The 23,010-nt window shown below is 44.4% G+C and overlaps 1 protein-coding gene across 1 annotated transcript in view; it reads left to right on the plus strand.

Annotated features, from left to right (window-relative positions):
- The window catches only part of rgs6 (regulator of G protein signaling 6), a 167,800-nt gene that overhangs the window by 62,831 nt on the left and 81,959 nt on the right, over positions 1–23,010 (plus strand). Inside the window, exons 9-13 of the mRNA XM_068038170.1 lie at positions 1,479–1,553; positions 7,374–7,472; positions 7,849–7,910; positions 11,043–11,153; positions 18,933–19,058. Coding sequence (XP_067894271.1) covers positions 1,479–1,553; positions 7,374–7,472; positions 7,849–7,910; positions 11,043–11,153; positions 18,933–19,058 — 473 coding nt within the window. The remainder of the gene's footprint in view (positions 1–1,478; positions 1,554–7,373; positions 7,473–7,848; positions 7,911–11,042; positions 11,154–18,932; positions 19,059–23,010) is intronic.

Raw genomic sequence — 23,010 nt, forward strand, 5'->3', positions numbered from 1 at the left:
GCACTGAGGAAGCTCTGCTTTTATACTTTCTGAATCAAAATAAAAGCACCATTTAATCTAAGGTGTATGACTGAAAGTTATAAGTTATGACTGAAAGCGCTGAAATGGCAATCTATGTTACATTGGGCAATGAATAATGAACAATGGGGAAGAATTTTACAATTAAAGCAGAGAAGCATCACCACCATCCCACCTGATTTTATGCTCTCCCCACCTCCAAAGAATACTCCCCATAAAATCAGTTCTGCGCTAGCTCTCTGCGGAGCAATCCAGTCAGTCCCACTGCCCTGCTCAATCCCTGTAGCCCTGTAATTTTATTTCATTCAAATGGCCATCCAATTTCCTTTTTAAATTATTGATTTTCTCTGCTTCTATCACCCTGGTTCCAGGTCATCACCACCTGCTGCATAAAACATTCTTCCTCACATTCCCCCGCTTCTCTTGCCCAAGACATTGATAAAATAACTTTTTTAAAAATCCACTTGCTTTCCAGGAAGGTGAATTTTATATATTCATATATATTTTCATATATATTCATAATATTTTATGGACGATTTTATTTGAAAATATCTGGATAAATATTCACATAAAATTACAATATCTGAACAGCAGTAAAGACAGAAATAAGGCAGATACCCATTTCATTGTTGGTATTTATTTTAAGCCCAAACACACATCAATCTCATTTAACACTTTCTCATCAGATCCCTCTGTGCAGGAGCCCCTCTAAATGTGTCTTCCATCCATTTACACTGCCTACTGCAATGACCTTTCTTGGTAACCCACACCACAACTTTGGATGAAAAAGGATCCACTTGGCTTCTTACCCTTCTGGTTTCCTACTACATTTCACCATACTGAGCAATTCTATCCTGATCGACATTGTCCATTCCATTCGTAATCTTGAAAACCCCAATGAGATTGTTTGTAATTGTATATTACTAAAGACCTCCACTGGAGTGCTACAACTACCCTCAGCACAAATGGCTGAGGAAAAGGAACACCAACTGGTCACCTGCGCTCAAACTGCTGGGTAAGGACAGGATCAGCTGTGACCCAATTCATGGTCAAATGACCAGCTGTCATTCACTGTCAAGCCTCGCATATGAATAATTGCCATTCGAGGAGGTTACGGGTCTACCCCCATGGTATCGTATCTCAGGTATGGAGAAGGATAACAATTGGAAAGTAAACTCTGTGATGAGCAGTGAAAAGGCTAATAATCCTTTGAGAGTCTCACAGTCTCTTTGTAAAATCCTCCTTTATTTATTTATTTATTTATTTAGAGATACAGCACTGAAACAGGCCCTTCGGCCCACCGAGTCTGTGCCGACCATCAACCACCCATTTATACTAATCCTACACTCATCCCATACTCCTACCACATCCCCACCTTCCCTATATTCCCCTACCACCTACCTATACTAGGGGCAAGTTTCTTTTTGATTTTTTAAACTTTTTTATTGTCCTCTCTGCAGCCTGGCTGTGTGAATACCACTGAAATGGACATCAGGAAGTGTCGCAGGATGAAAAACCCTAACAAAGTAAAGAAGGTGTGTACAAGCAACCTCCCCAAAACTCATTCAGAGAGGGAATGTTCAATATCCAATAGAATTTTAGCAAAACAAATCACTGTAGTGGCACCTTCAGATCAATTTGTGCTTAAACTCATGTTCTCTTGATGATGGGTAAAAGCATGAAGAACTTGATGAAAACAGACAGTAACTTTTCATTCCAGTAATTAAAATGTAAATGGAACAACTATGACTAAATAGCTTGCCAAACAATACAGTAAATTCTCCTCAGAAAACTTGTTTTCCTTTTATTAAAAGAATGGAAGAGCCTCAGTTGGTAAATGCACTATCTGGTATATTTCTGAGTCATTCGGACAAGTGAAGTCTTCGGCTCAATTCCCAGTTTGTGCTGAGTTAGCATTAACATGTGCTTCAACATCCCCTGACATGAGAGGGGAAAAGCAGCCTGCCAGTTCCTTTCCAGTAACCATAATCAGAAATATGCACTTGTATGTGTGGATGATGAATGACAATAGGATTAGGCGTGTGATGATCCACAGGAGAATAAGCTAATGAAGCTCACGATCTAAATGCAGGATCGCGATCATCTGTGGGAACAGTACCCCAGCATTGACACAGCCTTTCAAATCAAAAAGGCTTAGGAAAATGATTTTTTGGCCAAAACTGAATTTTTTATAACAAAAAAAAATCAACATTTGGTATTAAAATAAAAGTATCTTCCGGTTGTGAAAAAACAATAACGTCCTGACTTGCCCATGTCTGTGCAACTGGTATTAAACAATCCAAAAGGAACTGAGAAGATTTCTCCAAGAAATAGATGGTTCTTGGGTTATTAACATTCACAATAAAAAGTGCCATTGGAGACAGATAGGAACTCCTACTGAAACCTCTGAAAACAATGGGGATAAGAATGCAGAAGAGTTGTATAAAAGGAGAGGTCATTCTCATTGAACATGAGAAGCAGTTGGAGTTAGAAAAGAACAGCACATGGTAATTAGTTATCCACAATTCAGGATTTATAATTCCGTGGTCTTTGAATCAGGAATAAACTGGGACAGGTAGGCACTGTCAATGACATGGTACATTCCGTACCAGCATTGGCATGAAAATAATGTGCATCCACATTGCACCCACAATTTTTCTGCATGCCAGCCTCCCTGGGCTGGATTTTCAAATGCCGATGCGGGCAGGAGCTGATGTGGGCTCAATTAGAAAACCATATTCCCGGAGGGCAGCACTGGGTCCCGCCACGTCCGGAATGCCAAGTGATTTTGAAAGGAACGCCAGGAGCGGGAGGATCGGGAAACCCGTGCGCCTAGAATTTATTGTCTGTTGAGCTTGTTGAGGAGCTCATTGAAAGGCTTGTCAGGAGCAGTTGGCAATATTCAATGGAAGGGACGGGGAAACGCAATTTCTGGAACACGGCAGGGTGTAGTAGTCGTGAACACTGCGAAGGGCCATGAGGGCTATTGGAAGGGTTGTTTCACCAATTTTAGAAGGAGAGAATAAAGATCAGTTGCTCAAACAGTGGCACACAGTAGCCATAGATGGAGCTAAAAGACTTACATTTGTCAGTGGTGAGTGGCAGGAATCTGAAAAGGCACATGAGGCCACTTGCATTGCTTGAGCTGGGGTTGCCAGGAGGCCTGGTGAACGAATGTGCGCCAGCTGAGGGAGTTGAGATGGGAACAGGCCACTCTGACATTGGACAGAGCAGCCAGGATGAGCTTCAGCAGATGCATCCTCCTGGACAGGAGGAGGCGAGAGGAGCACAAAGAGGGGCTGCAAGGGGAAGTAGGCACTACCCAAGACATTGGATGTATCACCCAAGAGTCAGCTACCTTCAAATGACAGAGCACCTGTATGGTAGGAGGCTACACCTATGCAGGCAGATGGTCTCAGACATTTGTGCTCTGCTCCACAATGACCTGAGTCCTCACGGACCCCATAGCAGTCGTTCCAGGGATCAGCTACGGACCTAGGCGGCATCTCATAGTCGGCAACTCATCACACCATTAGGCAGGTCACGATGCCATATTATAGAGGGTGGGGAACTACATCCATTTTGACACAGATGGGCCTGTGCAGTCACAAAGGGCATTGGGCTTTGCTGCCATTGATGGATTCCCTCAGGTCCAGGGGGTCATCAGTTGCACCCACATAGCTATCAAGGCACTGACAGACCAGTCAGTCAGATTCCTGAACAGAAAGAGCTACCACTCATTAAATGTCCAGCTGGTCTGTGACCACAGGAAGTGAATCTTGCAGGTTCCGGGCACATGTCATGACTCCTTTATCATCTTAGTGTCCCAGGTGCTGCACTTCTTCAGGTCCACATCCAGACTCCCTGGGTGGCTGCTATGAGATAAGGGTTATCCCCTAAAGAGATGGCTCCTGCCACCCATCACTACTCAGACACAGATGTAGAGAGGTGCTACAACCAGAGCCATCTACTAACATGGACCTGCATTGAACAGACCATTGACCTTTGAAGCTGTGCCAGTCGACTAGTCTAACCAGTTGAGTGGTGCCCTCCTGTATGAACCAACCAGAGTGTTGTATTGTGGTTGTCTGCTGTTCCCTTGTCAACAAGACAATACAAAGAGGCCTGGAGATGGATGAAGAGGAGGATCTAGAATGGCACTCCACCTCGGAGGACTAGGAGGATGAGGAAGAGGAGGAGGAAGGGATCGCTCCAGAGATGGCTGATGCTAAGGCATTGGAGCATGCCCGCTGATGCCGTCCCAGACATCAGGGTGAACAGTCTGACATGGCCACAAGGTCCACGCTGATTCAGCAGCCTTTCGACTGATCGCCTCTGACCCTCAGGACAAATGATCCCAAAACTTACCTTCCAGCATAGACAGCAATCATTTCATAATGACCCATATCTGAGGAGTCCCATTGGCAGCCATGACCATGGAGAATGAGGTTTCCACTGCCAACAGTCTCCAACATTACAGAGCATGGAAATACAGCAATCCGAGACACCTCCCCACCACCCCCCCGCAACCCAGCTCCCCACCCACCCAACGAAACTCCATCCCCCTTTGACATGAAGCATCAATAACACATATCAGATTGATTTCATAAACACATGGTATTGAAATTAAAACAAAAGAGCAGACAAATGTAAGTAAAAGCACCCAGGTGACCCATCAGTGAAATTAATGGTGTGGTACCTATCTTTCCCTATCCCTTCTACAGGGTGCTCCCGCTGTGGCAGAGGATGAGGTCTAGGCAGCCTACTGTCTAGTCTCTGCCACTGGCTGAGATGCCCCATGGCTTCCATCCTCGTCTTGGAGGTGCCTGTGGGGGCTCCTTCATAGGCTGTCATGTCTGTGTCATTGCAGGGGGTAGCCTCTGTCACAGGGCCTTGTGGTACAGATGGTTCCTGAGTCGGAAGGGGCGAGGAGCCGAAGGGTGACACTGGTGCTCCCTGAGGGGTGGCCCCTTCATCTACTACATCAACTCACCCCTTTCCTGGTGCCCTTGGATGCTGGGTGAGGTCACTGACTGGGGTGCAGCTGGCATCCACTCCCAGGATCTCAGCGCCATCAGCGACACTGAGTGGTCAATGCTGCAGAGAGTTTCACTCTTCCTGTGCATATCAGCACGCTGCTCATGCATCCACTCAGAGTGCTGCTGCATATGACTCTCCAAGAGATTGCTCAGTCTCTCAAAGGAGGAGCTCAGACACTCGAAAGCTTGAGTCATGATGGAGCACATGCGCTGGATGGACTCCTCCATTGCCTACCCGTGGCTCCTCAAGCCTCAGGGATCTCCAACAAACAAGAACTTATCTGCCAAGGAGGAAGACCCTCCTTGGTTGTGACACCCAAGGCCCAGCATCTTCACCCAGTGGAGCATTGCTGTGCCTTTCTTCAGTCCTCCGAGGGAGACTGCCGACAGCTGACTCTGCCTCACCTTCCTCCAGCACACGGATGATGTGAGGTTCACCTAGCGCTCCCCATTCTAAGATAGCTTGTGGCCTGACTGATGTGAGTGTGTCTGCGCTGGTGGAAGGTGCTGAGGAATTATGTGACAGTGCTGGCTCCGGTAGTTCTGCCCCCACCGAGGAGGATGGCGACATTTGTCCTTCAGTACTGTGCTTCCCCTCGGCTACTGGCCCTGCGATAAATACAAGGATATGGTTAATGGAACATGGACTCTCATCGTGTGCCCCCAGCACAAGCAATCCCATAGAAGATATTGGTCAAAGAGCCAAAGTGTGCTTCGGGCAGGAGTCCCCTCCATGCCCTTCACCCCAAGATAGAGCTATCAAATGACCCTGTTGCTGTTGGCCTCCCATCTCCCCATCGCCCACAGACTGGTGCATTGGCACTCTGGCAATATCTAGCACCACCTCATCCATTGGCTGTGTAGCTTGGGCACACCACCACCCTTTATGGCCATTTCACAGGCATTGTAGGCTCTCTTTTCCTGTAGGATGAGAAAGATTCATAAGTAGGATGCCCTCCTTCACCTATTCCAACTTGGCATTCACATGAACTGGCATGCTGCACAGTGATTCCTCCTTCTGAATATTGCCCCATATGTAACATTGGCTGCCGCCTCAGTAATACAACTGGCCACTTGATCTGCCAATGTTAGGGAGACCTATGGGCATTCTGTGAGTCCAGTTCACCTGCATTCTGCTGCATACTGAGCTGGTCACCTATCACTCGGGAGCAGCTTGCCTCTCACCTTTCCAGACCTTATGAGGTCATTGAATCTCTTGCTGCATTGGACCCATGTCCTTCAGGTCACTCTCCTGCCACTGACCTCACTTGCCACCTCTATCCATTGCCTTTTTAGTCACCTTTGGCAGATATGTCGTCATCTACCCAGATATGTCTCCTGTCGCTGACAGCCTCCATTAACACCTTGAGAGAGGCATCTGAGAATTGGGAGGCCTCCCATAAACGCCTGCCTGTTCCATCTCATTTCGTGGGAGTCCCTTGCTGCTCCATTTCTTCAGTGAGCTGCAAGCCCAGCCATGGCTGCTACCCGCCTTTTCAAAGGGCCCTCCTTCACCGGGTCCTGCCTCCATGCCGGTACCGATGCCGCTAATTGGGCACCACTCTTGACCTCTGGCCAATTCGGTCCTTTGCAATTAAAAATAGCGTTGTGTCAGTGATGCTGCTGCAGAGCGGGGTCAGGAACTGGAAATGATCTGGGCGTCGGGTTCCTGACCCCGATTTGAAAATCAAGCCCCTCCCCATCTTAGCTAGAGGGATTTGGTGTATGGATTGCACGTTGGTTTGTTTAGTTGCACAACTGTGGTTGAGGATGGTGGATTCCAGCCTCAGACCAGGACTTGTAGTTTACACTCTAGGCTGGCACTCGATGCAGTATTGAAGTAGTGCTAGGTGCCAGATTGTCATAGGTGCTACTCAGATGAGATGCTGCTCAGTTGCAATGTTATGTGGAATTCCCATCCTCTTATTTAGGTGGACCTTGAAAGAACCTGTGGAACTATGCAAAGATGTGCAAGGAGTTTTCTCAAGGTCTTGACCAACATTCCTCCCTCAACCAACAACAAACTAACTAAGGTGAACTAGTCAGTCAAAGCTTCTGCCCTTGGCTATCTAAAGGTCATCCTGCACTTCATTCGTAAATCATTGTGTGACTCATGTTGAGATAATATGTTGTGATAATGTGCTTTGTAAATGCAAGTATCTTTGATAAGGAGCAGACTTTATGAGGTGTTATGTTAAGTCGCTGATTTCCAGATTTATGTTTAGACGATGTAGTACTTATTTTGTAGCAGAATTTGAACATGAAACAGGGATCAATCAGTGCATTTCTGACGCTGAGATTTTTTTTTTAAATCAGTCAGTGTATGGGGTTTCTGAAGATTCAGACACGCACAGTCCTGTACATACACTCGCACCAACAGCTAAGCAACCTGCGAAAGAAGATCTGAAGAAACAGGTAACAGAACAACTAAAGGAGCTTCTATTCCATGTACAATATTCCATTGTAAATGTAGTTACTTAATAAGCTTAATAATCTAATAATCTTTGTTTAGTTACCTGGCTCACCTGTCAGCCAAACTCTCAAATTGCCACAAATTGAACTTTGAGCTCTAATCTGCATACATTGGCAGCAGGTGATATGTGATATGGCACTGATCAGGTCCATTATGCCACTGTAAACTGTTGTGAATCGTGACCTGGTGCATGCATTTTGGATGTGATGTGTACATTCCTGGAATGTAACGTGCTCAGGGTGTGTTGTATATGTTGGCTAGACTAAAGTGTAGCTCTATTCTACACACGTCTTAAACATTATTTCTTTCTATTTCCAGATAACCTTTTTAAATGTCCAGCTAGACAGGCATTGTTTAAAAATGTCCAAAGTAGCTGAAAGGTAAGGGTTTTATTTGGTAAAAAGCTGAAATGATTTTCATATCTTCACACTCTGACGAATGATGATATCAGAGCTGAAAGCTTATAAATATCGGACGATTGAACAGATTGGAGATCTTTTCTCTAGAAAAGAGAAGGCTGAGTGAGGACCTAATAGGGGTCTTTAAAATAATGAAGGAGATTAATAGAGTAGATGTAGAGAGAATGGTTCCACTTTTGGGAGGGGCCATAAATATAGGATAGTCACTAGTAAATCCACTAAGGAATTCAGGAGAAACTTCATTATCCAGTGAGGATGTGGAACTCATTACCACAGGAAGTGATTGAGGTGAATAGCATAGATGCATTTAAGGGAAGCTAGATAAACACATGAGGGTAAATGGAATAGGAGAATATACCGATAAGGTGAGATGAAGAGGCCCATGTGGAGCATAAACACCAGTATAGACCAGTTGGGTTGATTGGCCTCTTTCTGTGCTATAGAAACATAGAAAATAGGTGCAGGAGTAGGCCATTCGGCCCTTCGAGCCTGCTCCACCATTCATTATGATCCTGGCTGAAGATCCAACTCAGCAGCCTGTTCCCGCTTTCACCCCATATCCTTTGATCCCTTTTTACCCAAGAGCTATATCTAACTCCTTCTTGAAAACATACAATGTTTTGGCCTCAACTGCTTTCTGTGGTAGCGAATTCCACAGGCTCTGGGTGAAGAAATTTCTCCTCATCTCAGTCCTGAAAGGTTTACCCTGTATCCTTAGACTATGACCCCTGGTTCTGGACTCACCCACCATCAGAAACATCCTTCCTATTCTGTGTAAGTAATTGAAGGATTTGTAGACTGACAGACACCTTCCATGGTTCTAACCATCTTAATACTGGGTAGATAGTCTTATGCAATATGAGGATTTATGACACCCATATGATGAATGCACCCAGTCACACCCACCGGATGCAAGTATCCCGCTGGATATTAACTTAAAATTCAGAGATGGAGTTTCGGTCTCCACTCACTGGGAATGTCCGGAGTGGGGTTTGAACCCTGCACCTTCTGACTCAGAGATGGGAAAGCTAACACTGAGTCAAGGGCTCGCTTTGATGCAGTGGTACAGGCAGTATATGAATTTGAGTTGTCCCTCACACATTTTACTGGAAGTGTTGGTTGTGAAGTTTGAGCCTGTGGTTGGAAAACTAAACCAGGGAAAACCCAGGTAGGGAGATCCCAGTAATAGATCCACGTGAAGATGCAACACCAGCACAGGTTCAAGGGAGAAGAACGGGACAAATGACTACTTTTATTTATTTATTTAGAGATACAGCACTGAAACAGGCCCTTCGGCCCACCGAGTCTGTGCCGACCATCAACCACCCATTTATACTAATCCTACATTAATCCCATGTTCCTACCACATCCCCACCTTCCCTATATTCCCCTACCACCTACCTATACTAGGGGCAATTTATAATGGCCAATTTACCTATCAACCTGCAAGTCTTTGGCTGTGGGAGAAAACCGGAGCACCCGGCGAAAACCCACGCGGTCACAGGGAGAACTTGCAAACTCCGCACAGGCAGTACCCAGAATTGAACCCGGGTCACTGGAGCTGTGAGGCTGCAGTGCTAACCACTGCGCCACTCCGTAATTTTTGATTTTCACTCTAAGTGAGTAATGCTTGGCAGTGTTGCTTTAAAAGTAATTGAGTAGAGAAAATAAGAGCTAATACAGTGACTTAAATTATCTACACATATGTCTAAACATATGTACAGTATGCAGTAGGGGACTGCGATTCATTAATTTACAAAATACTTTTATTAAAAACAAATTTTAATGTGCTTTCTGTATTTTCTGTTTAAAGTGTATCACCAGTAATTTAAAAAAAATGTAAAACTGTCACTTCGCCCCTCATTTTTATGGGGAGGCAGCTGATCCCTTGGGGACGGTCCTTGGCAATCAAGTGGTGGGTAGGCTTGAGGAGGGGGAATTGGCTGAGATCACAAGATTGGGGTTTGGCAGGGGATTGAGGTGGGGGTGCTGAGGTTCCCAATTGCAGCAGGTACTAGAGAGAGGCCAGTATCGGTAAAAGGGAGGCCGATGGCTTCCTTAAGGGCCTGAGGAGGGCACTCCTGCTCCTTCTAGCCCACAGCAATCACCTTCTGGAGCCGGCTGCTCTTGACTTCATTTCACTGCCTTGTTTTCCAAGCCCTGGAAATCCCAGCCAGCAACAGTAAAATTTAAATCAGTATGTACTGTAGGAATCTGATTTAAATATGTGAATGAAGAGTCTTGCCTCTCCAAAACAGTGCACTCACACAACACACTATCCACTGCCATAAAAATGGCAACAGGCTTGTACACAATGGGTTGCGATTGTGTTTCATGTTTTTACAGGATTTAAACCCCTCTCCCTGTTCAGCAAAATGATCATCCAATCTGTGTTTGGTCTCCCCAATGTACAGAAGATCGCATTGTGAATATCGAATACAATATACTAAATCAAAAAGCTCCATTCAGTCCGCAAACCTGACCCTGAGTTTCCAATTGTTTGCCATTTTAATTCTCCGCCCTGTTCCTACTCTGATCTCTCTAGCCTCGGCCTCCTGCTCTGTTCCAATGCAGCTCAAGAAAAGCTTGAGGAACAGAATCTCCTCTTTGAATTAGGCAGCTTACAATCTTCCAGGCTCAACATCAAGTTCAACAGTTTTGGATCATAGCCAGTGCTCCCATTATTTCGGACAGCAGCTGTTGGTAATGATACTGCTGTTGCCATTTACATCTCCGCTAGATCCACCTTTTGTTTCTTTATTTGTCTAATTACCATCTCCTTTTGCCTTGCATCATCATCCCTTTTGTCAGTTAAATCTCTCCTGCCCCCCCATCCTATCACAAACCTTCCCTTTTGTTCTTTCCTCCCCTCCCCACTTTCCCTGCCTCTGTACTTGTTTAAAAACTATTACATCTTCGACTTCTTCAGTTCTGCTGCAAGTTCGGTGATCTGAACTGTTAACTCTGTTTCTCTCTCCACAGATGCTGCCTGACCTGCTAAGTGTTTCCAGCATTTTCTGTGTATATTTCAGAGTTCCCGCATCTGCAGTATTTTCCCTTTCTATTTATACTTGCTGGTGCTTTGCTTTTCAGCTTGGTCAGTTATGCAGAGCAGTATCTGGAATATGATCCTCTGTTGACGCCACAAGATCCTTCCAACCCATGGATCAGTGATGACAGCACATTCTGGGATATGGAAGCCAGGTAGGAAAGGAGGTTTTTGTTTATTGTTGAAATAGATAAGTCATTAAGTGAAATACGTAGCATAAAAATTAAATAATATTCACTATATGTATCAGTAACATTCACGTCACGCAAGTGTCGGGCAATGACCATCTCCAACAAGAGAGAATCTAACCATCTCTCCTTGACATTTATAGCGACACTGTAGGACAGAGTATGAATCAAGAAATAATGGGGACTCGTAAGAAAAATACTGCAATAATCATGGGCAATTTTAACTTTCATATCGATTGGACAAATAAAATTGGCAAAGATAGCCTGGAAATAAGTTCATAGAATTTCTCAGACCATCAGTTCTGGACCAACCAGGGAGAAGGCTATTTTAGACCTGATAATGTGTAATGAGACAGGATTAATTAATGACCACATTGTAAGGGATCGTCTAGGCAACGATCATAACATGATAGAATTTCACATTCAGTTTGAAGGTGAGAAACTTGGGGAGGGATTTTTTGCTCTCCAGCCTGCCTCCACCCCAATTAAGTCTGTGGTGGGAAGGCCTGTGGATGGCCTTTCTACCCTGACTCCAATTGAGGCCCTTACATGGGCAATTAATGCCCAGTTAAGGGCCTGCTGCTGGTATTAGCCCAACGGCAGGTGGGCCTGTACCACACAGAGAGCACGACAAAAACACCCATGTGGGTTGCTTGCTCACTTCCGGGGAGAGGGGAGTCCCTCGTTGATCGAGGAACCCGGCATCAGGAAGGGAGGGGTCCTGCCGAGAGCTTGCCCCCTGTCCTTGCTGCCGACCCACCTATAACCCCCCTCCCCACACCCCCTCCCCACGAAAGCCCTACTGCCATGACTTATCTGTGGCTTGGGTCCCTCAACAATCCTAAACCTCGGGTGGGTGCATTATTGGCAGCAGCCACTCTGCCATGGTGGTGCTGCTGTGTAAAAGAGTTGCCAGCCTCTGATTGGCTGACAGCTCTCAGTAGGCGAGACTTCTGTTGCCAGGGTCCTTAATCCCTGGGAAGGCCTGCGCTTACCATGTAAGTGCCTAATTGGCACATAATGTGGTGGGCCTTCCCACAAAAAGGCAATGCGGGGCTTTTGCTGGCTCTTCAGCTGGTGGCTGAGACCTCCATCACCTACATGAAATCCCCCTACTTTGGGTCTGAAACTAGAGTCTTAATTTTAAATAAAGGCAATTACAAAGGTATGAAGAAAGAGTTGGCTAAAGTAGACTGGGAAAATAGGTTAAAAGGTAAGATGGTAGAGAAGCAGTAGCACATATCTAAGCAGATATTTCTGAATTCTCAACAAAGATATATTCCATTGAGAAAGAAAGACTATGTGAAGGATGTGCCATCTGTGGCTAACTAAGGAAGTATGGTATCAAATTGAAAAAAAAGGCATAAAATGTTGCAAAGATTAGTAATAGGCCAGAAGATTGTAGAAACCTGGAAGGGATGGCTAAAAAAGGGGAGAAATTAGAGTATGAGAGTAAACCAGCAAGAAATAGTTAAAATACAGTAAAAGCTTCTACAAGTATATAAAAGGGAAAAGAGTAGCTAAAGTAAGCATTGGTCCCTTAGAGGATGGGACTGGAAAATTAATAATGGGAAACAATGAAATAGCAGAGACTTTGATTTTTTTTATTTGTTCCTGGGATGTGACTATCTCTGGCCAGGCCAGTATTTATTACCCATCCCTAATTGCCCTTGAGAAGGTGGTGGTGAGTTGCCTTCTTGAACAGCTGCAGTCTTGGGGTGTAGGTACACCAACAGTGCTGTTGGGAAAGGACAGTGAAGGAACGGCGATATAGTTCTAAGTCAGGATGGTGTGTGGCTTGGAGGGGAACCTGCAGGTGGTGGTGGTCCCATCCATCTGCTGCCCTTCTCCTTCTAGGTGGTAGACGTTGCGGGTTTGGAAGATGCCATCAAGTATTTTGTATCTATCTTCACAGTAGAAGACACAAAAAGCATCGCAAAAATAGTAGAAAAATTAAGAGGCAAAAGGGAGGGAAGAACTTAAAACAATCACAATCACTAGTGAAAAAGTGAAACAAAACAAAAAGTGCTGGAAATACTCAGCAGGTCTGGCAGCATCTGTGGGGAGAGAAGCAAAGTTAATGTTTCAGATCTGTGATCTTTCATCAGGACCAGTTCAAGAGGACATAGATAGACTGGTGAAATGGGCAAACACTTTAAAGATTACATTTAATGCAGAGAAGTGGGAAGTGATCCATTTTGAACGGAAGAATGAGAGTCCCAGTTCTGATGAAAGGTCACAGACCTGAAACGTTAACTTTGCTTCTCTTTCCACAGATGCTGCCAGACCTGCTGAGTAGTTCCAGCATTTTATGTTTTGTTTCAGATTTCCAGCATCTGCAGTATTTTGCTTTTATACTAGATAAAAAGTACTGGGAATACTAATGGGACTAAAGACTGTCAAGTCCCAAGAATCTAATGGACTGCATCCTAGGGTCTTAAAAGACGTGGCTGCAGAGATAGTGGATGCATTGGTTCTAATCTTCCAAAATTCCCTAGATTCTGGAAAGGTCCCATTGGATTGGAAACCTGCAAATGTAATACCTGTATTCAAGAAAGGAGGGGGACAGAAAGCAGGAAGCTATAGGCCAGTTAGCCTCTGACATAAGGTAATTACGAGAATCCATTATTAAGGAGATTACTTGGAAAATCATAATGGGATCAGACAGAGTCAACATGGTTTTGTGAAAGGGAAATCATAGAGTCATAGAGTCGTACAGCATAGAAACAGGTCCTTCGGCCCACCGCGTCCATGCCGACCATAATGCCTATCTATACTAATCCCACCTGCCTGCATTAATTCCATATCCCTCTATGCCTTTCTCATTCAAGTACCTGTCCAGATGCCTCTTAAATGTCGCTACTGTTCCTGCCTCCACCACCTCCTCTGGCAGCTTATTCCAATTACCCACTATTATTTGTGTGAAAAATGTACCCCTTTGATCCCCTTTAAACCTCCTCCCTCTCACCTTAAATCTATGCCCTCTAGTTTTAGTCACCCCTACCATGGGAAACAGACTCTGGCTATCTACCCTATCCATGCCTCTCATCATTTTATATACCTCTATCATGTCCCCTCTCAGCCTCCTTCGCTCCAGGGAAAACAGACCCAGCCTATCCAATCTCTGTTTATAACTCAAGCCCTCCAAACCAGGCAACATCCTTGTGAATCTTTTCTGTACCCTCTCTAGCTTAATCACATCTTTCCTGTAGTGCGGCGACCAGAACTGCACACAGTACTCCAAATGCGGCCTAACCAATGTTATGTACAACTGTATCATGACGTCCCAACTCTTGTACTCAGTGCCTCAGCCGATGAAGGCAAGCATGCCATATGCCTTCTTCACCACCCTGTCTACCTGTGTTGCCACTTTCAGGGAACTATGTACTTGCACCCCAAGGTCTCTCTGCTCAACAACACTCCCCAGGACCCTGCCATTCACTGTATATGTCCTGCCCTGGTTTAACTTCCCAAAATGCATCACTTCACAATTGTCTGCATTAAATTCCATTTCCCAATCCCTTGCCCACTTTCCCAGTTGATCTATATCCTGTTGTAACCTTAGACAGCCTTCTTCACTGTCCACTATACCACCAATTTTGGTGTCATCTGCAAACTTACTAATCATGCCCTCTACATTCACATCCAAGTCATTAATATATATGACAAACAACAGAGGGCCCAATACCGATCCCTGCGGCACACCACTGGTCACCGGCCTCCAATCTGAAAAACAACCCTCCACTACCACCATCTGCCTCCTATCACCAAGCCAATTTTGTATCCAATTGACTAGCTCACCCTGGATCAAGTAATTAAGTAACAAGCAGGGTGGATAAAGGGGAACCAGTATATGTAGTGTATTTGGATTTCCAAAAGGCATTCGATAAGGTGCCACATAAAAGGTAAGAGACGAGCTCATGGTGTTGGTTGTAATATACTAGCATGGATAGAAGATTGGCTAACAGGAAACAGATTGGGTCATTTTCATATTGGTAAACTGTAAGTAGTGGGATGCCACAGGGATCACTGCTCAGAACCTGCCAGAAAACCCTGAAGCTGCCCAAGTTCAGAAACCGCTGTTCCTACTCCCAGCACCTGTCAGCTGTGAAAGTGACATTGCGATTTTTTTTAAAAGCTGATCTGGAAGAAGAAGCTCGTGGGAAATTTCTCATCTCTGAAATTAACAGTCATAGATCTCAAAATTTTTTACCAGGGACAATGGTGTCCTTGTACGGACATGTTGCCAACCCCTGGCAAGGATGAGGAATGGCCTTGTATAGTTTACATCCGGGACCGGATGGAAACTTTTGGCAGGCTGGGTCCTGTGCCCCGGGCCATATTTTGGACAACCCTGCTCTACTGCCTAAAAGGACAAGGGCAGGAGTTGCATGGGAACACCACCACCTGCAGTTCCCCTCCAAATCACACACCATCTTGACTTGGAACTATATCCTTATTCCTTCACTGTCACTGGGTCGAAAATCTGGAGCTCCCTCCCTAACAGCACTGAGAACATCTCCAATTGTTTCTTAAAGCAAGTTCTTTCTTCACCATCAGCAGTTTAAAATCAATATTCATGTGGAGAAATTAATTTTCCTCATTCTTGGCAGGTGGGGGGCTTGCCTGACACAACCAACAATATAATTTGCACAACTTACACAGCCTCTATTTCCAGGTAAAAGTGAGCGGCTTGGATCATCCATAAGCCACCCACAACTAAACTGAATGTAACAATTCATCACATTTGATACACATCTACAATGTAAGTACAAAATATACACAACATACAGTTACAGACCTCTGTGATTATACATTAACAACTTTAAAAAAATAACTTTGCAGTTCGATATGCCACAGCACCAATGGCCTGCACCATAGACTAATCCTTGCTCTATTTGGGTTCTGAACTCAGCTGTGCTTCTCTAGGCAGAAGCCTAGAAGGCACATGTCTTCCGCTCAATCCTCATTGCCCCATCCTCCTGCCTCCACAGTTGCAGTGAACGGCATGGTCCCATAAACAGCAAATGATCAGTTAAACCATTTTTGGTGGTTTTGGTTGAGGGTAGGCCAGGACAGCATGGCGTTTCTCTCCTTTTCTTCGATTAGTGCTACAGGGATTCTGAGGTCCATCTAAACAACTGAAAGAGGGCAGATGAAGCATGTACCTCGGACAAGGCAGCCTTCCCTCAGTGTCACACTGAACTGTCAGCTCAAGTCATAGAGTGTGACTGAAGTCAGGAGTGCTACCAACTGTGCAACACTGTCACTAGTCAGCTAGAGGACTGGTGATACTGGGCTGACAGGACTGTCACTATTCTAGGAGTGAAAGATTTATGATCTCTAGGAGTAAGATAGATTTGCAATTTATTTAAACTCAATTTAACCTATTAAATCCCCAACATGTGGGCAGGAAGCCCGTATGTATTTCTGGTCAGAAGTGTGTTGCCCACCAGATTGAAGGGAAAACAAAAGTCTAACTTCAAGATTGGTGGGCCCTGCTCCTGACACCCCCGCAAAACCTTCCACCCCCGATTGCTGCATTGCAACCCCCCCCACGCCCATTATCACCACTCCCAACTTCCCCTTGATCACCACCCCCAACCCCCTTGATCACCACCCACATTGCCGCTCCCAGCCCCTTCCAATCACTGCCATTCCCAACCTACCCCGCCCTCGAACGCCACTCCCAAACAGCCCCACCCCCCCCACCTTCAATCGTCACTGATGGAGGAGCAAATCTGCAGGCAAATTTCAGAAAGATGTAAAAATAAAATAAAGATTATGGGGGACTTCTGATATCAACTGGGCCAAAGCAAAATAATGAGCAAGGACGGGGCAAAATTCCTGAAATGTGTACCAAGGGAACTTTCTTGATCAGTATGTTTCCAGCCTAATAAAGAAGGAAGTAGTGTTGGATTTCGTTCTGATATATGAAGTAGAAAGTGGAGCATGTTTTATTGGGTAAGCATTTGGCAAACAGTGAACACAATATAATTAAATTTAGAGTAGTTATGGAAAGGAGCCAGGAGCAATCAAAGGCAAAGTTACTGAACTGGAAGAAGGCTAATTTCAGTGAGTTGAAAAGGGATCTGGACCAAGTGGATTGGAAACAAAGATTGGCAGGTAAATGGGCAATGGAAGGTTTTCAAGGAGGAGATAGTTTTGGTAAAGAAAAAACACATTCTTTTGAGGGGTGAGGCAGGGCATGGAAAGCTCGAGCTCCCTGAATGAACTGGAGGGAAGTATACAGTGTGTTCTCCAGGAGTAGGCATTAGGACCCCTATTCTTGTTGATATATAGTAATGACCTGGACTTGTGAATAAAGGTATAATTTCAAAGTTTACAGATGGCACAAAATTAGGATAGTAATAAACTTCAAGAGAACATAGACTGGTAAAACAACTTTAAAGATTACATTTAATGCAGAGAAGTGGGAAGTGATCCATTTTGAAAGGAAGAATGAGAAGAGGCAATGCAAACTAAATAGTATAAATTTTGAACCTTGTTAAATTTTTCAGAAAGCCTTTATGTTGAATTTACTTTAATTACGAACATACAATGTTTTATGTTTCGTGCTTCCACCAAGTGTATATAAAAACTGAGTTTTGACTTCCCCTAGCTGACTGTTACAAGAATCACAGTAGCCTCGGCCAGATTCTATTTCAGGTCTCAGAGGGGAAGAGACAGTGCATTAGGCTAGTGTGCCACATGGTCGCCACGTTCGCTGGAGAGAGACATTAGCATATCAACAGACAAGTACTTCAAAGGACAAAGGAGCTATTCCCTGCTCCAATTTGATCCACAATGGACTTTTGATTACCAGACGTTGAAGCATTCCAGGTTAACTGCTAAGATGGCCAAATACACAAAGAGGCGTGGTCGGACCAGTTTGGTCACATGACTGACGGACTGCCTTGGAGTTTTTTGAATTTGAGCTTCCAACAAGGAACTTGAACTCAGAAAGCTGTTTTCTCCTGGACTGAGAACACCTGTCTCCTGTCTGCTCTCATCTCACTCTCACCAACTTCAGAAAACATTGAAGAAATATAAACCCCAAGAGAGAAACGTCTCCTACAATGAACAAGGTTTAAGAAGAATACTGGGCCCCAACGAAAAGTAAGAGCTGTCCACAATCAAGGACTCTATGGCGAGCTGGAAACACATACAGTAACAAGAAACCCCCCTTTGGAGAATGCCTCAAACCTCTCCATTTTATTTTTCTTCTCTTTTCTACCCCTATTTGCATGTGTGTATCGCATGTGCATGCTAACATGGGTGTGTTGTATATCCATAGGCATTACCCGTATTAGAGTTTAAGTTTAAGGTTTAATAAATTTCACTTCTTCTTTAAACCTAAAGAAAACCTGGTGTGCTCATTTCTTTGCCTGATAATTGGAAAGCTGTGAACAAGGATTCAGAAAGGGGGAGCTCAAAACACTGTGTGTTTAAAATTAAACCCTGCTACAATAAGATCAGGTGAAGACAGTAAAAGACCCCTAGACACCTTCTTCACCTGGTCATAACAGTTGTATAATAGAACTCCATTTAGCATTTTAGCATTCATAATAGCATTTCATCATATGTGAATAGCTTTGGGACATTCTGAGGAAACGTGATTTAGTGCTCTATAAATCCAAGTTCTTTCTTCACTTACCTTCAATGAATCTCTTTTTGGAAACAATGTATGGATATGTTTGCTATTATGTTAAAGAATTTCTCTCCTCTTTTTTTGTGTGAATTAAGCAAAGAGCTCAACCAGCAGCGTGTGAAGAGGTGGGGATTCTCCTTCGATGAGGTGCTAAAGGATCCTGCAGGACGAGAACAATTTCTGAAGTTTCTAGAATCTGAATTCAGCTCTGAGAATCTGAGGTAAGGTGATCATCGCTGCACTAAAGGAAGTTTACATTAGGAATGTAAGCATCCCACTGGCCTGATGGGTTAATAGATATAAGATGAAAATTAAGAGACTTAGGACAGAGTACAGGAGAAAATTTATTACACAGGAGATTTTAAGAACATAGGAATATAGGAGCAGGTGTAGGCCATTCGGCCCATCGAGCCTGCCCCGCCATTCAATATCATCATGGCTGATCAACCACTTCAATGCCTTTTTCACACACTATCCTCATATCCCCTTATATCTTTTGTATTTAGAAATCTGTCAATCTCTGCTTTAAACATACTCAATGACTGAGCTTTAACAGCCCTCTGGGGTAGAGAATTCCAAAGATTCACAACCCTCTGAATTAAGAAATTTCTCTTCATCTCTGTCCTAAGTGGCTTCCCCCTTATATTGAAATTGTGTCTCCTGGTTCTAGATTCCCCAGCCAGGGGAAATATCTTACCTGCATGTACCTTGTCTATCCCTTGAAGTATTTTGTTGGTTTCAATGGGATCGCCTCTCATTCTTCAAAACTCTAGAGAATAAAGGTCCAGTTTCCCCAATCTCTCTTCATAGGACAGTCCTGCCATCCCGGGAACAAGCCTGGTGAACCTTTGGTGCACTCCCTCTATGGCAATAATATCCTTCCTAAGGTAAGGGGACCAAACTGCACACAGTACTCCAAATGCAGTCTAATGGGGAGGCGGTGGCGTACTGGTATTGTCACTAGACTAATAATCCAGAGCCCAGGCTAATGCTCTGGGGACATGGGTTCAAATCCCACCACGGCAGATGGTGAAATTTGCATTCAATTAATAAATCTGGATTTAAAAGCTAGCCTAATGGTGACCATGAAACCATTGTCGATTGTTGTAAAAACCCATCTGGTTCACTAATGTCCTTTAGGGAAGGAAATCTGCCATCCTTACCTGGTCTGGCCTACATGTGACTCCAGACCTACAGCAATGTGGTTGACTCTAAAATGCCCTCTGAAATGACCTAGCAAGCCACTCAGTTCAAGGGCAATTACGGATGGGCAATAAATGCTAGCCTAGCCAGTGACACCCACATCCCACAAAAGCGAATAAATAAAAAAAAATAACCAAGGTTCTATACAATTGAAGCAAGACTTCACTACTCCTGTACTCAAATCCTCTTGTGATAAAGGTTAGCCTTTCTAATTGTTTGCTGCACCTGCATGTTAGCTTTCAGTGACTTATTGACAAGGACACCCAGGTCCCTTTATACATCTATACTTTCCAATCTCTTACCATTTAAGAAATACTCTGCACATCTATGCCACCTAACAAAAGGGATAACCTCACATTTTTCCACATTATATTCGATCTGCCACGTTCTTGCCCACTCACTAAGTGAGTGCTACTGAGGCTGTAGAATGCACTGTCAGAGTTGTAAGTGAAGCAACCTTTCAGAATAAGTTAGGAGGTTAGAAAGAGGCAGTAAAGGGATGTGTCTGTGGAACTGTATGCCAGAATGATGTTTTTATTTTATGGTGCTTATAATCCAAGGCTATTAAAAGGAGTATGGGCATTTCAACATAATGGCCTGGATTTTAGGGTTGTAATGACGGCAAAACTATCAGCGATCACCTTAATTACCCTGTAAAACTGGCAGCAACTCCTGGCGTCCCCACATGTGGAAATCCAGGCGTTGCTGTCAGTGTTTCCCTGCTTCTCCACAGGGTACTCTGTTGAAGTCCCCACAGACAGAAGTCTTTAGAAATCACTGATCTGATGAAAACATCCCCTTTTTCGCTGTAATATCATGGTTAAAACCCCCGAAAAGGTTACGCTTCGCTAATGAAGCGTAACTGGGTTTTTACCAGTGTATTAAGTCATAATTACAGTGAACAACCTCTCTGGTCCTTGAAAACTAATATTTGCAGAATGTCAAATTTTTTCATTATGATAAAAATTCTGTCTTTAATATAATAAATATTCTTCAAGTTTGTTTCTGATATTCCACTTTTAATGTGTATGTCCCAATCTTTATTTCGCTCTATGTAACATTTATAAAAAGTGAATGATAATCAGTGCATTTTACTTCCTAGTTTGCTGTCTTTGTGAATTCTTCAATGTGATTGGCTGCTTATTGTGCTCGATGACATCACTGTTGCTGGATGCCTGAACTCCCCTTGACTTGGCACCAGATTCAGATTCACTTCGGGAAAGGTGAAATCCACATCAGAGAGATTGTTAGATCTTTGTGGGCAGCTTTCTTTGAGGTCATCAGCAAGCACTGTTTTGCTGCTAACTGCAAAATTCAGGCCAATATCCAATATTCAGCCTTTTGCTCACAAACTCCATCTGCAGTTTATCTGTCTGGAGCAGACTGTTTCAAAGCAATTGCCTGATTGGTAGAATATCACATACTGATTGTTAATGGACAATTCTAACTAACAAACTTTGTTTGCTAATGGTGCAGTCCTTTGAGGAGCATTTGTAGATATGCTGGTGTGAATGGTCCAAAACAGGACACTATTGAAGTAAAGGAGCACCATACATGCTCATAATGTACTGTTACAAGGAGGGGAGAACATGTCAAAGAAACACTTACTGAAAATTAGGGACTATTCTGAATATTGAAAACTGATCGAATATTTGCTTCTGGCGCATAATAGCAGATGTATTCACAATGAGAGACTTGCTTCAGAAGAATTCTTTTCAACAACACTTCAGTGATGAGCACTCATTTTACCAGTTTGTGCACAGGCCTATTAAGGAGATTGAAACACTTAGAAAGAAAATCTTAAACTGGCCTTTTAACGAGCTAACAACAAACTCATTACGAGGCTTAAGTGGCCATTTGGACAGTGCAGGCATTTCTCAAGTAATTCTGACATGTGGGGTCACATCTCACACTGGTTCTCCAGGTAGAGCCACCTATTTCATGACTCCTGAGGCACTGCGTCTCCACCCTCCTGAGCAGGGCTGCGCCTGTCCTCCATCTGCCGAGGGGGACTGGCCACAGCCGACTCTGTCTCCCCCGAATCGTCCAGCTCTGACATGATGTGTGCTTCACTCTGTGCCAGCGTTTCTAATACCGCACCAGGACCTACTGAGGTGCTCGTGTCTGGGCTTGTGGAGGGTGCGCTAGTAAGATGTGACAGTGCAGGCTGTGAAGTGTCTTCTTCCTCTAAGTCCTCTGACTGCTCGGGAACTTCTTGTTGTAGCGTAGACTCCTGCCCCTCTACAGTTGGCCCTGTGGGAGATAGAAGATGGTGAAGAGTGATCAGGATAGTCAACAGATGCCTCTGCTGCTTAACATAATGAGATGACCACTTAAGCATTGGCAGCTTGTTTCAAAGGGAGTATTGCCATGCATCCCCTGAACCTGCAAAGGTTGATACAAAAACAAAATGCTGCGGATTCTGGAAATCTCAAACAAAAGCAGAAAACGCTGCAAATACTCGGCAGGTCAGGCTGACTCCCATTTCTCTGTCCCTAGCATCCCTGTGACTTGACACTCTGGCCACATCAAAGTGCATCAGCACTGCGAGCTGGGGCACCGCGCTGTCCAGACGTGTCCTCTCATTCTCCCTGGTGTTCAACTTCCATTTAGCCTGCAAGGTGAAGAAAATTGCTTGCCTCTCTCCCTCACCACTGGTGGCTACCATTAGCATATGTTGCTGTGATCTACCTTCCCATCCAACAGCACTGGGGTTCTGACCTATGCTATGGGTTATTTAGGCTGCTGAGCACACATCTCTCCTATGGTCAGGAGAATTCTATGCAGCTTCAGGGCGCTCCTCACTTTTGTACTGTGGTGACTGCTGACCAGGAGGCATGCCATCTGGGTCTTCCTTTAGACTCGCCTTTCCAGACCTGAGTAGATCATTGAAATGTTTCCTGCACTGCACCCAGTTCCTCCTCATCGCTCCTCTGCTGCTGACCTCGTGTGCCACCTCCAGCTATGCCC

Source organism: Heterodontus francisci, chromosome 9, assembly GCF_036365525.1.
Source record: "Heterodontus francisci isolate sHetFra1 chromosome 9, sHetFra1.hap1, whole genome shotgun sequence".
Classification (NCBI taxonomy): Eukaryota; Metazoa; Chordata; class Chondrichthyes; order Heterodontiformes; family Heterodontidae; genus Heterodontus; species Heterodontus francisci.